Source organism: Cinclus cinclus, chromosome 3 (assembly GCF_963662255.1).
Source record: "Cinclus cinclus chromosome 3, bCinCin1.1, whole genome shotgun sequence".
Classification (NCBI taxonomy): Eukaryota; Metazoa; Chordata; class Aves; order Passeriformes; family Cinclidae; genus Cinclus; species Cinclus cinclus.
In genome coordinates, this window is record NC_085048.1 from 28,950,106 (window position 1) to 28,968,454 (window position 18,349).

General features: G+C 41.5%; 1 protein-coding gene across 3 annotated transcripts; it reads left to right on the forward strand.

Annotated features, from left to right (window-relative positions):
- The first annotated feature begins 2,506 nt into the window (after positions 1-2,506).
- Positions 2,507-13,277, forward strand: SDHAF4 (succinate dehydrogenase complex assembly factor 4). Of its 3 annotated transcripts, none has more exons than XM_062489774.1 (3): positions 2,507-2,563; positions 4,901-5,053; positions 9,349-13,277. In XM_062489774.1, the coding sequence occupies exons 1-3, from the start codon at positions 2,524-2,526 to the stop codon at positions 9,456-9,458; spliced, it is 303 nt and encodes a 100-aa protein (XP_062345758.1). In that variant the 5' UTR covers positions 2,507-2,523; the 3' UTR covers positions 9,459-13,277. The 3 variants fall into 3 exon arrangements, with proteins under 3 accessions (XP_062345758.1, XP_062345757.1, XP_062345756.1); XM_062489773.1 differs by lacking the exon at positions 2,507-2,563 and adding an exon at positions 2,711-2,729 and having other exon boundaries at positions 4,813-5,053; XM_062489772.1 differs by lacking the exon at positions 2,507-2,563 and having other exon boundaries at positions 4,531-5,053.
- The last annotated feature ends 5,072 nt before the right edge of the window (positions 13,278-18,349 follow it).

Genomic DNA, 18,349 nt, shown 5'->3' on the forward strand with positions numbered 1-18,349 from the left:
GGCATAATGACCACAACATGTCCTTGAAGCATATGAAGTTCACATTTATTTACGCACTCTATGGTCACTTGCAGTTGCTCTCTGAACACATGCAGGCTGGGATATTTTGGATGACTGTGCATGTGTTGCATGGCATGTTCTCCCTACTGCAGTTTTCTGCCTTCTCTTTCCTAGACCTAAACAGAGACTTGTGTATAAATAAGTCAGTGTCATCTGATGCAGTAGCAGCTATAAAGTGCTGCTACTCACCATCTCACCATTCTTCTGTTTGAATGAGGGCTTCATCTTCCTTTAATGACCTCTCCTTCATGCAGGTATCCTGCAGCTGCTTCAAAGAGAATTATGCTGCTTGCAGAATGAGAGGTAAAAACTGAGGTCTTAATATTCCTTTAACTGTCAGTCTCTTGTTCCCTGAAGGCAGTAGGTTGGGTACTGTTATTTTAAAAAAGTTTCCAGTGGGAAATTGGGAGATATTGGGAGATCACTGCATAAAATGACATAGTATCTGAACCTCTGTTTCCATGTTGTGTATGTAAATTAATTCCTTGTGTTGTGTTTGAATCCTTGATACAAACTAAAATTTCTGTTCCTGTAAACCTAGGCATTGCTACTACTTTGTTAAAAGAATTCATGTTATACTGGCAATCACCAGGATTTGCAGCAGAGCTGAGAGATTTGACATTGACGGAAAACTTACTCTGTAACCATGAAACAACCTTGTTTCCAAGCCAGTTTTATTTGCCTAGCCCTGAGCAGGTGTGGTGTTCAGATAACCACAGTTCTTGATGTGGTCTCAAGAGACAGAGGCAGCATTTAAGAACACAAGTCAGTGCTGGTTGTGGTACTTTCCAGGTAGTCCCCCAGACCAGTACATTTGGGTCATCTGAACTGACCTGCTGCAAGCTTTGTGCTAGCTGCAACTCTTTTATTCCCCACTTTTTAGAAGAGCAAAGCTAAGTACAACATTGTTTGTGTCATCTTGCAAAGCAAGCTGCAGTGCAAGATAAATGATCAGTAAACAAAGGAAGGAAAACAAGAAAAGAAAATACTCCATTTAATCACACAGTAGAAAATTCCTGTGGTGTATGCTGCATTTGTTTTTACCAGTGTTAAGATTTATTACCTCCTTAGCCAAAAGGTCTAGAAATGAGTAATTCAGGAGTTAAAAGTGCATTTTTACGGCAATACAATAAATAAAGACCAGAAAGATGTTTTGAAGACAGTTAATTTTTGGGTGAATAAACAGTACCTCATTAATTTTTCACTGCTATTTCATTCTTACCATTTGAAATGCAGCATGTATGCTTGTACGTAGGATGTATGCATACAGGTATGATTTTTCGTGGATTGTGTTAAGTGATTTAGAAGCAGAGCTTACTATTATTTGGTGTCTGCAGGCAGCTTGGTAAGTTTAAGGGAAGGATTTCATGTTTTTATTGTACTGAACACATAAAAAACAAGTTCTTGAACTTTGACAAGATCTGTTTAGGTTTTTTCTTGCCACTTTGGGGCAGAGCATCTTTTTCTGCATTTGTCTTTATTCTGTCTGATCTAGAGGCCAAGCATCTTGCTGTTAAAATAAAGGGTTTCCATTATTTTCAGTCTCTAATCTAATTAACTGTGTTATAAAAGGCTGATTGAGAAAATGTCACTCGTAAGGCAGTTAAATTTAATTACCTTCAGTCTGTAGGCATTGCCAGATGTAGCTCCAGTAAACTCCAGGAAGTGCTACTGCTCTTTAATTTGCCGATATTTACTTTCTTAAAGCTTTCAGATGTGAACAAAAAATGTTATTTTAGATTCAGATCTCCAAGTTATCTTCTTCAGGTTAGTATCTGTGGACAGAATTCTGTTTGATCTGAGAACAAGGTTAGCCGAAGAAGTTTAAAGAGTGATAAAAAGCAAAAGTTGCCGTAGTCAAAACATTAACTGTAGTCAGTTAACTGGAGCACCATTCCATGAACATAGGTGTTACTTACCCCAGGGTTAGGTTTATACTGAGCGTTAAAAGCAGCTTCACTGGCTAAACTCGGAGACGGGAGAGATGCCGTCTGGAAGCACAAACACTACATCGCTATGGTGTTAGCTCAAGCTCCTTCATGTCCTAAGCAGCCTCTGTGTATTATTTGAACAATGTACACTTTTTAATTATTAAAAAAAAATCACCAAGAAAAAACCTCGCTGGCCTGCACTACACAATGAGGGACTTGCAGCGCTAAACTCCTCACTGCATAGAGGAAAGAAGACGTCTTTGCTCCAGGTTTGCCATGGGGCAGAGAGAAGAGTTACAGCGTCCTTCTCGAGTACCTCTGCTTTCATCGGGACCGTGGCTCCCCAGGCCCCGTTCGCCCCTGTTTACCGGAGCCGGGGAGCAGCGCAGGGCACGGGGGCATTGCGAGGCTGCTGCACCAGCCCTGATCGGGAACGGGAACGGGGCCGAATGCCGGGAACGGGGCCGGAGCCGCCACCGCCTTGGGCGCCTGCGCAGCGCTGCCACCCGCCCCGCACGGCTCGGTCCCGGCCATGGCTCTGCGGCTGCTGCGCGGCGCTCCCGGGGCAGCGAGTAAGAGGCGGGCGGAGGGCGGGAGGGCCCGGGCTGTGCCGCGGAGGGGCTCCCCGGCTCCCCTGCCCTTCCTCCCGCAGGAGCTGACGGGGGCACGGGGCGGTGCCGCCCCGGCCTGGGCTGGGCTGGGGGGCGGAGAGCGCCCAACATGGCGGCGGCGGGTGAGGTGCGTGAGGCGCTCAGCCCGCACGACCCGCGGTGCCGTGGGCTTTCACGGCTTTCCCCGCACCTTCCATGTCCCTACGATTTCCCTGTTCCTCTCCTCTCCCCTTCTCTCTCCCTTCTCCCCCCCCTCCAATTTGGTATGAATATTCCTCCCTGTATTGCAAACCTGCTGCTATCTGGCAAATCTGTTACTACGGAGGTTTTTTTGCCGTGTCATTGCTTCGTACTTCTTAACGGCAGTAAAATGTTGAACAGTGGTTTAATGTTTGGAGAATAGCTGGAGGAAACGTGCTGTGGAGCTGAAAGTTACTGGTTCGTGCCCTTCGCCTGAGGCAGTTCACGTGGTTTGTTTATAGAGAAGTGAGGCAGAATGGATAACAGAGCCTGTCCCACAGGCCTCATCTTGGGCTGTTTGTTCGGTGCTTCCCTCTCTGCCAAAACCTTCGGTTCTGTGATGTTATTGATACAATACTCCTAAAACAAACCAGTTTGTCTTCCAGTATGTTAATGGAAGAGCTGTTAAAAAATTGTTGTTAGATGTTTGTGCTCTATTTGGCTGTCAGGTTCATGGCAAGATGTGACTAATACTCTAATCCTTTGAGCATCCCCATGTGTGCCCAGCTCCCAATGCATGGATGGCTTTGGTAGGAGGCTGCGGGCCACTTCAAAATATGGAATATTGCAGAGCAGCAACTTTCAACTTCAGCTTCAGTTATTTAATTAATAAATGAGACAGCTTTTTGACACTGTGTGAAAGAGGAGGGAATCAAAGATCAGTTTGTAGAATGTGGTTTACTAATGTTGGTAGTTCATCTCATCTTTTCCAGAGATGTTTAATGTGGAATTTTTGTCACCTCTCTGTCAAGAAGAGTGTATTTTGGTCAAGTAAATCTATCAAGGACAATGGATTTTGCCTCTTCTCTGGTTACCAAGATAATCAGCTTTGTACCAGTACCTTAATCCGGTTTTTGTTTGAATATGGACTGGAGTAACAGCTATAATTTAATTTTCTAGCTAACTTTTCTTCTAGCGTACTGAAGAATGACAAGAAGCTTGGCAAGAGTAGAAAGACCAGTGTTTGCAACAAATTAGATCCTTTACTGTTGATAGTTTGTTATGTCATGCTTAAAGCAAAGCACCCAAAACCTTCTCCTTTGGGGCATTGGCAGCAGTTGGCAGGCATAATACAATTTGTGGCTGTAGGGTTTGCTATTACAGGTGTGATATTTTTAAATGAATGAATATACTGATTCTGGGAATACAAGTGAGTTGTTAGTTGGTGTATATTAAGGTGAGTCAAACTGACAGTACTTGAGAAGGCTTCCTGATTCAGTCTCCTCAGAAAAGTAGAATAGTAGTTCTTTCAGGTGCTTTGCACCCAGCTGGTACAGGGAGGATTTCTGTTTGAATCTTGCTTCTTAAGGAATGTCAGAACTGCTTTAGGCACCTGTCCACAGCTGAAATATTTTTAGTGTGTAGTTTATGCTCACATTTGGCTTTTTTAACCAAAATGTTAGTGGGACTTTAAAGGAAAAAAAAGTTAATGCTTTTAATGAAAGCATTTGCATGCAGTTACATAACTGAACTTCAACATACTCAAAGTTCTTCCTGCTTTTGACTACCAGCTGAATTATATTACCATCCTAAGGGAAACCCAGCTCTCCTGTGCCGACATTCTGGGAAACCTGTTACTAAGGGAACATTATATTTTTTAAAAATTTCATTTGGGAAAGCAGGAGCTTTTTCTGACTAAAAAGCTGCTGGAAATGAGCCAAGACGTGGAAGTCACCAGGTTTCTTGGGGGAGGTTAGGATTTTTCCCAGAAAACAGACTGTACTGGTCTATGCTAGCATAATTACAGCTTAAGAGTCTAAAGTACAAGAAAGTAACAGCAAAGATAAGTTCAAGCAGTTTAAAATACACTGTTTATGTGACCTCAGTTACACAACTAACATAATTTTGCCTACATATGTTTCTAGGGCCAAAAATAATTATCTGTGCCGATTCCTTAGGTGCTCATGAGTTGAATGTTAAATAATTTAGAATTTGTCTCCCTGCCTTCCTCTTCCTCATCCTTGAAGCAGGTTTTATTCAGAGGTGCTCTGGACAGTCACAGTGTTACTTGGTGTGAAACTCCCACATTTATGCTACACGTGTCCGTTTGCTCGATAGAGTCATCACTTCTTTGCCACTTGAGGAGCAGCTCCAGCTCTAAGCCAGGAGGAAGATCTGAACCTGCTAAGCAGCCACTGAAGAAACCAAAGTTACCAGTAGGTCGGTTTGATGAAACAGAAGAGTCCAGTATGGAGAAGGAACCCTTGGAAAGTAAGTAATGTTTTACAGAATTGGAAGCTGTGTTTTAAAGGCAAGACTGCAAGATGTCAGTTTAAGAAGGTGACAGGCATTCAGCACTCTTTAGAATATTTTTCTAAGCTTACTGGTTCTGGAAAAAAAAAAAAAACAAAAACACAGAGGCTGGGCAGTGGGCACAAATTGCAGCAAATTTGTGCACCAGAGAAGAAACTTCAGAACAACTGTGGTCAAACACTGTAGTATGTCACACAGAGAACCTGGGCTTCCTCTGCTTTTGAAGATGAGCAAATTTGCCTGGATGGCCTGACTTGTGCTTGCCAAAGGTGCCTTCCACCACCACAAAGCACTGCATGATTCAGAGAAATGTAGCTGGTATTGGTCTGTAATAGTACAACTGTAAATGATGTCAGTAAACTCACCAGGACACCAGCTACTTTATATTATTCAAAAGTCCTGTTTTATTTCTTAGTCTAAAAATATTTCTGATTCATTTTGTGGCCAGTATTTCTTAGTCTTGCGGGCAGTGTTTTGAAAAGAAACAATTGATAGTAAGTTTCCTGAGCAGCTTGGTGGGGCCTGGGCAGACCTAACAAACTGGTATGGTTGTTGTGTTCTGTTGACCTCAGTGGGCCTGCTTGACAAGATTGAGGCACTGCTGAACTAAATAGGAACATTCGTCTTTTTGTCACACGGGGGAAAGACAGAATCTCTTTCCTTCTTTTTGATTAGCCAACTTAACTTAAAAGTCATAGTCATGCTTTGTATAACTCAGCACAGTGTGTTCTGCTGCAGTTCATCAGCAATAACATGTTTATCTACTTCAAGGTCTCGGACAAGCTTTTTATTGTATCAAAAGATTACTATAAATATCCAGATGGCAAAATGACTGAAAATCATAGAATCATTGAATGATTTTGGTTGGAAAGGCCCTTCAAGATCATCAAGTTCCAACACTCCTGCCAGGGACAGGGGTACCTTCTACTAGAACAGGCTGCCCAAAGCCCAGTCTAGCCTGACCTTGACCATTTCCAGGGATGAGGCATCTATGGCCATTCTGAACGACTTGTTCCAGTGCCTCACCATTCTCACAATAAAGAATTTCTTCCTAATAGCTAATCTAAACCTACCCTCTTTTATTTTACAATAGTTCTCTCTTGTCCTGTCACTTCATGCCCTTGTTAAAAGTGCCTCTCCAGCTTTTCTACAAGCCCACTTCAGGTACTGGAAGATTTCTAAAAGGTCTTCCCAGAGCCTTCTCTTCTGTAGGTTGACAAGCCCCAGTTCTCTCAGTCTTCTCTCAGTCTGTCTTAATAAGAGAGGTGCACCAGTCCTGTGATTGTCTTAGTGGCCTTCTCTGGACTTGTTCCAACAGGTCCACCTCTTTTTTGTGTTGGGGACTCCACAGCTGAACACAGTATTCTGGGTGGGATTAGGGTTTAATTTTTTTTTTTTTAAACAAATATTTATGATACAAGAACTTTCAAAGAGGCAATGCAAAGAATAATTTTTAACTGTTTGCAGCAAATTAAACACAGGTTTCTTCTGCCCAACATCTTCATGAATTAAGCATTAACAAGTTGATGAAATATTTTCTTCTCATTCTTCTATATATAGAATTTATTCTGTCTTACCATGTAAACAGGAAGCAAAGTCTGAAAGCACTGATATCCTGGGGAAAAGAAATACAGATCTACAGTCTCCAAAAGGAAGGCAGCAGAGTGCCCATTAAAAGCAGAGTTTCCTTCATATGTAAACAGTACTTCATGAAATCCTTCAAACCCAATAACATGCCCTTCTGTGCAGTACTGGTAATTGCTTCAATTCTTGGGATGTAGTCTTGGATGAAGTAATTTTCCAGAAGTGGATGTGGTACTAGATGTCTCACGAGAACATTGCCACTCATCTCCAGAAAGTTAAAAAGTAGTGTAGCTGTCACATCTGTCAGAGGCTCCATATTCAAAATCCAAGCAAGCATGTGCATGCACAGTTCAGTCCATGAGGATGTGCCCTTATTTAATTCCATAAGGCCACCAGAGTTGAATGATAGCAGCATAAAGATGAATTATTCCTTACATTCATTTAAGAAACTGATCTTATTCTTCCACCTTAGAATCCCTAATTTCATAGCCAAAATCCTTAGATATTCTTCCACAGAAGTCCCCTCTTTTCATACAGGGTAAAATGGCACTTTTTGTGCAGCAGAGCTAAAAAAACGTCTCCAACTCCTGAGTGTATTACCCTGAGGCCACCACAGCCATTGGGAAAGCTGCGTGATGGTGAAAAGCTACTTCTGCTGCTGCTTCTTTCACAAATTTCTCCAGAAGTTTGTCATTGTATTGTTGTATTATTCTTGTATTATAGAATCATGTCCAACAATTTCAGATTGTGGCTCACTTGAGAACTAATTCACAACTGGAGTTACTGTATAAGCAGCTGTTTAATTCTTGTCTTTTTATTCCCAGGAAAATCAGTGCCATCACTGCTTCATTTTAAACATGCATAATCAATATATTTTGTTATTTGCTTGGATATTCCAGGTTTGGAGCAAGACTGAAGGTCTCTTTAGTTGCACCTGTATTTTTTACATGTAACATCAGCAATAATTTGCAAACTACCTGCTGTATTATTGCAAAGAAACTAAAAGTTGAAACTGGATTTATAATTCCCACTGCTCTGTAGCTGCCATGGAGAAATCATTTGAGGATCTGCATCCACTGTCAGCACATCAGTAATGCTTAGATATGGGAATGATAATATGTACAAAGTAATATCAGGTCCATTTGCACCCCATGTACTGCCAGAGGTGCACAGATACTGATGTTTCTTCTCCTGGTCTACATCAGTTATGAAACAGGCATCCCAGTATGTCATCCTGTATAGCCTGTAGCTGTATGAGTTTCATACATTACTTTTCTTTTTGTTTGCTTCCAGAATTTAATTTTCAACCCTGCACCTCATTACTTGTATTGCCCACCTGCCTAACTGGGCTGAGTTAGCGATATGACTGAGGGAGTCCCAAGTTAGGTGTATGTATGGGAAGCTCTGGAGAATCAGCATGGCAAGGAGCATGTGGGGTACTGTGAGTTTCTGGGAGCCCCACAGTCTAGTACTGGATGAGACTCAGCCTAGGATCATGCTGTGCCACAAATACTTTGTGGCTTGAGGGCTTGAGTTAACTATTTTTAGGAGATGGCCCTGAGTAAAGGTGCACTGAGTAGTGTAAGAATGTTGGCTGAGGTACAGAAAGCTCTGTGGTGTTTAAGAAAGTAGCATGAGCTGGCAGTGTGGTCCTCTTTTTTAACAGGGTAGGGCATTGTATGAAAAGCTGGACACGATCCGGCAGTGTGTGATTGCAGCCCAGAAAACCAAATCCTGGACTGCATCAAAAGCAGTGTGGCCAGCAGGTCAAGGGAGGTGGTTTCCCCTCCTCTGCTCTCATGAGACCCTACCTGAAGTGCTGCATCCAGATGTGGAGTCCTCCGCACAAAAAAGGCATGGACCTGTTTGAATGGGTCCAGAGGAGGGACACAAAGATGATCATAGGGCTAGAGCATCTCTCCTGCCAGGACAGGCTGAGAGAGCTGGGGTTGTTCAGCCTGAAGAAGAGAAGGCTTTGGGAAGATCTAAATGGCACCTTCTGATGTCTAAAGGCAGTTCAGTACCTTAAGGGGGTTTATAAAATATAGGAAAGGAGTTTTCATACAAGCAGATAGTGACAGGACAAGGGGAAATGGTTCTAAACTGAAAGAAGGCAGGTTTGGATTAGATGTTAGGAAGAAACTCTTTACTCTGAGGGTGGTGAAGCATTAGAACAGGCTGCCTAGTGAACCTGTGGATGCCCCATTCCTGGAAGTGGTCAAGGTTAGGTTGGATGGGTCAACCATCCAACCTGGATGTTTTAAATACAAGACTAACAGAATCTTGACTAAAATTCAAGCTAAAATTAAACAGAGTGTTTAAAATTAGAGACATAAACAGCAAGTAACCTGGGGTTTTAGATTTAGTGAATGTGAAGTACCTGAATGATGCAAGTTCTGACTTAAGAAGCTGTGATCCTTTAATGCCTCTGGACATTCAGTTGCTTCTTTATTTGCCTAACTGAATATGATCATACATATTGCAGTCCAAAAAACAGAAATTAATTTTTTAGGACTTTGGGAAATGTTTAACTCAAGGTTGTCTTTCAAAACAAAAAATAATTGATTTTGTCTTTGAAAACGAAACTAAAAGGAGAACATAATAAATGTTAGCATCTTTATATTTGTCAACATTATGGAAATTTTAATGAACTTTCCCTGTTATTTTAGAATTCCCTGATGGAATCAATCCTACTACAAAAGAGAGGGGTGGACCTAGAGGCCCTGAACCTACACGTTTTGGAGACTGGGAGAGAAAAGGCCGTTGTATAGATTTCTAATATTTAAATGTCTGTATTGCTAATAAAATATTTATAGTTGCTGAAATATATAATGTACAGAAAAAATCTCACCTGGATTTGTCATGGAGCTTATTGTTTTTGTCGTGCCACCACATTCTGTTATGTGATTAATTTCTGAATAATGCAATGTAATTAAACACAGTGCTGCAGCTCAGATTATGGAGATGTTAGTGGCTCAATGTCTGCCTGATCTTTAATACTATTTACACTATCCAAGTATAAATGCAAGTATAGTGGTGTGAAATTAGTAGTCAGGAGCTTATTGAGATGCATAAGGGCTTGTGTTTCTTCATCAGTGTAAAGATTCATGTGGTGTTGTAAAAGTGTTGAAAGAACTTTGCATTTCATGAATCTGGACACCATTCATCAAACGTAGAACCAACTCTGAGGAGATCAGTAACTGATTTCACAGAGTGGTTCCCTGGTAAAAGCCCCTTTACTCAAGAACCTTCCCTCTCTCTCTCCATTTTAGTGGGCTGGGCGTTTCTTCCTGTTTATAGGAAAGGGACAGTCTTGTCTCTGAGTGAGGACTGTAAGTAGCACAATGGAAATGGAGACTTAATTTTGGGTCAGCTCTTGATTGCAAGTAGTGTAGAGGTGCTCTGTATGCAATTCTAGAAGACTGTTCTTCATCACCTCTCTTCATGCTGTTTGCATTATCTTTTCTTTTGTCAGTGGAGGTGCCCTTTTTGCATCAATGCTTCTTGGGAAAAATGCTCCATTACTGTCTGAAACCTTATGGTCAAAGGGGACAAATTCCATTAGGTGATGTTATATTGCAGGTCTTAAAACTAAGTTATCTGGCATCAAACTAAATATCTTTCAGTTAGAGTGAGCTCAGTTCTTCATTCAAGAACTTGCCTAGTCATAAGTACTGTAGCAGAGTAATAGTAGAGTGAAAATCTACCACTTGTGTGGATACTTACTAATGAGAGTAAGTTGTCATTGAAATGTGTGAACATGTGCTCTATTTTTTGATAGCCTGAACAAATGGATCTTCTCTAGTCACAGAATCGGAGAAAAGTGTGTTTGCCATTACTCTGTCTCGGCTTTGCCCAGCTTTACCTTTGCATGGTTTAACTAGAGCATTAAAATGTGTTGGTCTTGTCAAAAATCTGAGCAGCCTCCCCTAAAACTCACTTGACTGGCAGCCAGTGGGGGAGCTCCTTGTTGAAATCTGACAGTGTATCCAGTGTGTATGTTAGAGACATAGTTTTGCTCTAGTTCTAAGTTTGGATGTTTGTCTCACTGTGATGATTCCTTACAAAAATACTGAACCTGTTCAGCTGTAGGTTTATCAACCAAATACCTTAGTGATAAGCAAAATGAGATTAATGAAAGCTCATAGAAGGTGTTAATTAGTGGTAATTACATTTTGAACCTTTAAATTTTGCAGCATGGTTTAGGTATTGGAAAATTGGTTTATATTTATAGCTAATTCATTCTAGTTTCTCTTCTGTAGAGTGACAGATCTTTCCAAGATATATTGACATTTTCAGTTACCCAAAGATAGGCTGGGTCAGCTGTCTTTAATATATGCTGTTTGTTAATTATTTCTAGTAATGGTTTGCCTTTTCAGTTACTGGTGTGTTGGAAAATACTTTCTCACACAATACACTGCCTTTTCAAATAGGAAGTGGAAATTTTAATTGGAAGCTTCTGCCTTTTCTGCATCATTAGTAATAGGCTTAACATCTTGATTTGTGAAGAGGCAGTGAAATACTGCAGTTATTTATTTTTTAATTCCTAATCATGTCCATGGATTGTTGCATTACTTCATTATCTTCCCATACCAGGTTCTACCCTTCCCAGCACACGCTCCATGAATGTTTATCTAGTTGCGCTTCTTGGCATTCCTGATTTTCAAATCTAATTGCTTTCCTCAGCGTCGACTGCAGGTGCATTCCTCCCTGGATACGCTGTTTTGATTTAGCATACAAGGAGCTGGTCTCACTTTTCCATCATTTTCCTTACATTTCAGTTGCTTATCTTTGGTCTTCCTCAGCTTTGTGATTAAGGGCTGACCCAAGTAATGTCCAGGCCCCTGTTTGTCTTTCATGTAGGTGATGACTGCTGCTGTCAGAGCCACAGGCAGGCAGTCAGAGCTCAGGCAGGTTCTAGACACTCTGTGCCAATATCCATGAAGTACCTGGATTTGGAAGATAATTCTGAGAGCACTAGCATCTGTACCAGTAAGACAGAGTGTCTCAAAAATGCAGGGATTTTGCTTTCCTTCAAAAAACGGAATCACAGAATAACTGAAGTTGAAAAAGACCTCTAAGATCATCAAGTCCAACCATTAACCCAGCACTACCAAGTCTGCCACTAAATCATGTTCCTGAGTGCCACATCTACACATCTTCTAAATACCTCCAGGTGACTCAACCACTTCCCTAGGCAGTCTGTTTTAAGCTTGACAGCATTTTTGTTGAAAAACTTTTTCCTAAAATAAAAAGGCTGTTGTTAACCCATGTTACAAATAGCTGAAAAGGAACTGGTGAAGACCACTTCAGTCTCAAGCAATTTCAAGCCTTTTTTGCCACCTCCCAGGCTGGTGTCAGTAACCAAGTATTTGCTTAACTTGTTTATGGAATGTGTCAAGACATAGGAAACTGAACATATAAGCAAGATAATATGTAAGAGCTGAAGAGTGAATGCCAAGGGGCCCTCTTATGTTGTCTGGCAATCTGGCATTTATCAAAAAGAGGAGCCCTGTACTCCAGTAACAGTTAAGCACAAAATCCTATGATGCTGCAAAATCTCTTGTGGTACCTGTCAAAAGTGATCAGGGATTGAATGTAACAAAGGATACAATGATATTGTAGGGTATAAGCAATAATTTCTCTTTGTTTTCTTGCAGTGCCTGCAATTAGGGAAGCAGCACTTCAGCACTTTTTCAGAGGTGTCTTCCTGCTCTTCCCAAATAATTACTGTTAGCAATTCACTGGAATTTAGCATTAGGGTAAGAAAATGGCTAGGGGCATTAGCTATTAGATCAGTCATAGATATAATTTTATTATAAATACTAATCAAATATTTTTGTAGCTCTTTTTGTTAGTATAAACAATGAAGAGCAATAGGGATTGTGTCCTAACATTTCCTGTTAACTTTCTGGAAGGCAAAAGAAAAATTGTTCTGTGTGTGTACGCAAATTCTTGCAGTACTGCAGGATGCTTGCTGCTCTGTTTCGTTACTGAAAATCTGTACGTTGTGTATCTGCAGTAGGTTTTCTCTTTTAAACTTGTTTCTGCTACTTGGTATAGATGCATTTGGTACATTATTAAAATTATGAAACCTTTATTGTTTGAAGGAATTGCACCATAAATACTTGAAGTTTCAATTTACAGTGAAAGAAAATATTTGCTATATATTGCCTTGTTTGGAAAGTATGTATTTCAGTGTTGATTTTATTAAGTTGAAACATAGGATACATAATAGAATCACAGTAAAATTACCTGTGATGGTAGCATATGTTTGTAAAGCACCACAGAATGTTGTTATAAATCTTTACGATTTTTTCAGTTGACTGCAATAAATGATGACAAATTCCAATGGTCTGTAGTGACAGATAAATTAAATGCCTTTTTATGACACTTATTTTGGTATTTTTAATGAAAAAGCACACCATCTTGTTCTGAAATGTCAGGAAAAGGAGGAAAACCATTTGTAAGAGAAGCAGTTTTGGTAGTTCTGTGGTTTTTATAATTGTTGATGAGTCAAAAACATAGAAGCATCTCAGAGCATAAGGAAAGGGTTTGAAATATGTTTCCATATGCTGATGGAGATCAAAGCCATGTACATTTGTGGTCACTTTCTTGCTGTTGTAAAATTCAATATAAAACACTTTTGCTTAGCTGGTGGTCAGTGTTTCATATAAAATCAGCTGAAATGTGAAGGCTACATTCTGATGTGGGTATGGCTGTGCTCCCTCTTCCCTCTTCCAGCTCCAAAACTGCTGCTTGTTTAGGGGTAGTCATGTGTAATCTTCTAAAACACTTTTGTTGCAGAAAGGGTATCCCAGTAGAAATTGAATCTTAGTTACAAAATGGCAAATCCTGAGAAAAGAGCTCCGTTTAAAATGAGTACTCTGAAGGGTGGAACTAAGGAAGTCCTGTTTACAATTAATGTCTTACACCGCCTGCAGATCGAGCATCTTTCTCCATGTTCCTGTGTTGATTGACATTATCTCCACTAGGCCAGAGAAGGAGCATCTTTCCACCTATCTTTTCCCCCTGAGAGGAATTATTTGGACCTCTTTCCGAGCCACTGACTCCCACAGAGCTTTCAAGAGCTGAATTCTCCTAATGTCTCTCCTTAACACCTTTTCAGAATAGGTTGGAGTGACTGACTTTTGAAGTGTGGGGGCAGTGCAGATATTGGCTTCCCATCCTTTGGAAACCAAGCTACTGAATGACTTCGACCATATGTATTTTCTTCAGAAATATTCAGCATCTCTCTGCATTTTTTTGCTGTGAAAATGGGGTTTTTCTCCCCTCAAATAACATCAGAAGTGCCAATTAAAGCTTACAGCAGGAAAGTCTTTGACGTGCATTCTCCAGGCATTTAATCTCCCAGCCAGCTACAGCCTTGTGTCTGTAAAAAAATCACATATTTTAATGTTGCCATTTTTAGGCTGAGAGTGTTCAAAGAAGTTCTTTAAGGTCCTTACTTAATACATTAATTTATATTAAAGCTGACATGCATGGCTCATCAAAACACAGCTGTAATTCTCAGATGTTAGCCCCTGACAAAAGTGAGGTGAGCTCTGCAGTGGTGGTCAGATAGTTCCAGAATCCAGATATTGAACTATAACTTATACTCTCTTAATTGATTGTTTTAAACCAGTGACTTATGTAGCTATCTGTGCTTCCCTCCTAGCTGTAGTGCAGGCAGATGCCTCTAAAAGGTAGCTTTGTCCCAGTATGGGGAAGAGTTTGTCATTGCAGAATGGGTGTGAATGGGGGGTTTTAAGGGCATCCTCCCCACTGACTTTAAAGGCTGCCTAAACAGTTGTCCTAAGCAGGATGCCTTAGGTGTTAGCACCGTGGTGGTGACAAGGGAAGCCGGGGTGTCCCTGAACATGGGTATGAACTACTCACTTCTGGGATGAGGAGGGCTGCAGTAAGGCAACAGGACCTGCAGTGCTTTTGCTGCCTGCACCCTTTCCAAACACTGGTGGCAGGGAAGGTGGTGTCCAGGGCCAGCTCTTAGACACCTTGTAAAAGAGTTACATTGTCTTAAAATGAGAGTAAAAAGGCTGTAGCTAGTTCTTTAAATTCCTTCTGCCTATCCACCTCCCAAGCGAATGCCTACAGCATGATACAGACAGGAGGGTAACACTGAATAAACTCGCACTCGGGTGACAAATTAGTTGGGATTTTGTCCCTAGTAAGGGTGAAGTGTGTCAACCTAACAACTAAGCAGTCTTATCTGACATGCTGCTGAGAGAGAGCTAACATCAAAATAAAATTGGCAGACTAGGAGAAAGTCATATATTTGCTCAGCAAACCTTTAGTATGTGTGACTTCCTTGTGAGACATTAAAAGAACAAAAGATGGTGTGTTTCCAGTTACCATTTGAAAGCTGGGGAGAATTTCACCATGTCTTAAAAGACAGACAAGCAAGTGTTGCTTAGCTCAAGGAGTATCCTGCTTTTAGTTTACATTTTACCCCAGGGCTTTCACTTATAAGTTCTGCAGTATGTATAAGTGATCTTTACACAGATTTTTCCCAGATGATTTTCTTGAGACAGAACCGCAGTAGATGTTTGGTCTGGTAGGCGTATAATTTCCTTCTCCCTGCTTTTCTTCCAGTCTGATACTGACAGCTACAGCTCTCTTATTACTAAATTGCATATTATTTAATTTCACTTTTACTTTTTGCCATCCTTGAAGTATTTTTTTTTTGATAGGTTGTACCCTTAGTTTCTCTGTGCTAGTAACAGGGCACATCATAACATTAATTACAAATTGCATGTGTTTTTCCTTCTGCTTACTTTCTTTGAAGGAAATCTTGATAGCATGGCAGATTTTTGTATGTGGAGATCTTATCTACAGTCATGAAAGATAACTGAAACTTCTCCAGTTGCATTTGACTCAAATTTCAAATTTAAGTTCTGTATTCTGTCAAAATCTAGCTTTTGTGGGAAGTGAAAGGTCCAAAGGGGGAGAAATAGGTGCCTCTAAGAAGTAGCATCAGTCTCCCTGAAAGTTTTAAACATAAACCCAAACTAATTTCAAGGTCTCCTCAGTGAAAGTCACTTAGCTGTCAGGTTATGTTATTTGGCTTTTATCAGAGCACATGGCTGTGGTTCAGTCTGTCCAGTCAGCATATTCTGGTATGTGAGGACAGTCCCAAAACAAGCTTTTATGATTTCAAGCCTTAGTTTGCACAGAGAAATAAGTAGTACACATCTGACTGGCAGATGTATTGTAGACTCACTTGTGAATGACTGCAGGCATCAAAACCTTCTCTGACATGGCAGAGAGATTTGAGTAAAAGGACTCAGAGAGCCAGGTGGTTATCTTATTTTATGGTCCTATTGTCATCTCCATTTTGAAGGTAAACTGGGATTTATTCCTCCTTAAGAGCAGAAATCTAAAAAAGGCGTCTGTACCTGCCACTGTTTCAGATGTGCTGCATCCTCTCATCTCCTTGCTCAGAAGACCTCTGATGGGAGAGTAGCTGTCAGGAAGAGGCTGAATGACACTGAACAGGTACAGGAAGCAGCAGATGTGCATTTGGGCAGTTGACCACCAGATGGTCCTTCCTATAAAACTGTTCCTAAAGAACTGTCGATTATACTGGGTGTATCACAGAGGCATGCTGGGCTCCCCAAACCCTGCGTGAGGGGAAAAAACTGAGTGCTCAGTGCAAGGTTGGTGCGGCTACTGTGGTGCTTCAAAGTAAGCCAGAAAGCAAAACAGCACAAGTGTGCAAGGAAAGAAGAATGATTTTCATTTTGCCATATTATTGAAATAAGTGTGGCTGGAGAATGGGGTGACAGGGGGAGGGGAGGGGAGGGGAGGGGAGGGGAGGGGAGGGGAGGGGAGGGGAGGGGAGGGGAGGGGAGGGGAGGGGAGGGGAGGGGAGGGGAGGGGAGGGGAGGGGAGGGGAGGGGAGGGGAGGGGAGGGGAGGGGAGGGGAGGGGAGGGGAAGGGAGGGAAAGGGAGGTGGGGGGGAGGACAAAAACATGAACTGCACCAGGCCTGGGCGTAATCTGGACCCTGGTCTCTAATCTGGAGTCCCTTCTTGTATGTCAAGGCCACTGTAACATCTAACATCTTTTATTATAGATTTTTCCTTGTTGCAGTACGGCCTGCACTGCTGGTCTGGCTGGGATTCCTGTATTTCAGAAAACCCCAGCTGACCAAGGAATCCCCTCAGCATGTCCATCAACAGGTCCCTCCTTATGTACCTCCTTTAGCTCAAAATATTTTGAACCCTTGAATTGCCATCCTGTGGAGGTAGGCAAATATTTGTCCCTCACTAAGAAGACTGTCCCTGACCTGCTGCTTCATCATCTTGTGATTGCTGGGAGAGAAATTGTAAGGTGGGGATCAGAAATTTGGCAAGAAATCCCTCTAACATTTTGAGCTGCCTCATCTGTAGGAAATTCTCATCCAGCCTAATTTGGGAATAGCAGCCCGAATTTCACTTTGTAGTCTGCAGAACCCTTTCTATCTGCAGTACTTCAACAGCCAGATACATATTTATAAAGCTGCAGGAGCGGTCTGGATGTTGTACTGTTCTGGACACACAACAAACATTTCCTTAAGCCTGTGTCTTGCCCACCTTAAGTTTTGTTTTTTAAAAGTTAGGCTGTCTCCAAGGAAGTTGGCTCATCAGAAGCAGTTTTAGCATGAATATGCTGCTTTTCTAAACTCAAGGACAAGAGACCTGGGTTTGCTGTAGATTCTGGGAAGGGTTCCACGTGCTGGAGACTGACTACTGATGCCTTGGTAATTTGTTGATACTGATTGGCATGCAAGACTTTTTCTTTAGTCCATGAGCAGTGGAATACACTACAGTGCTTCCCTGGTGGCACAAAGGAAGAGCAAGGTCTGTGGGAAGGCAGTCAGCTGAGTTTCCTGTGGACAGTAAGGCATGGATGGTGTGACCCACCATGTAGCTGTCACAGACCCCTCTCACACACCCTCTACACTGCATCCGATCACAAATTCACCTTTTCCCATCTCCTCAATCCCAGTACTTTCAGTTCTTTTCCCTAATTTCCTTGGCTACAGGCTGGGCAAACCAAAGCAGCTGCAGAGTGTGTGGGTGACCCTGCTTTCCTCCTGCCCCATGTAAATGCAGGCTAACCCACAGGCTTGCTTAACAGCATCCCAGCTTTGTCCTCTCAGGGCAGATGGGCTCTGCAGGCTGCTAAGCCCCCGTTGTCCTGTCAGACATCATAGAGGCAGCAGTCTGGACTCTCAGCATTTCCTGCTGAGTACTAGTCATGGTGTTCTCCTCTCTGGTCAATAGATGTGTGTTGTTCCTCTCTGTGAAAGGAAACTGCCTCCCACGCAGAGCTGAAAATGCAAATTGTAACTGTTTCTTGAACATGAATATCTACATACATTTGCATATCCTTATTCACACATTTATATATATGTACACACACCCCTAATACAGAATAATTTGCCAATTTCAACCCTGTGTGGGAGGTTGGCACTTTATGAAACCATTTCACAATGAATGAGAACTTCATACATTACAATTATAATAAAGTGTCTTATGTAGTAAAAGTACAGCTAATAGTGTTTCTTCTGGAGTTTATAAATATTCTGTAGAATTTTGAAAACTGAAAAAGTTACAGGCAGATCAAGACTGGTGTAAAAGGCAAATACTAATGTCTCTTCTCCACT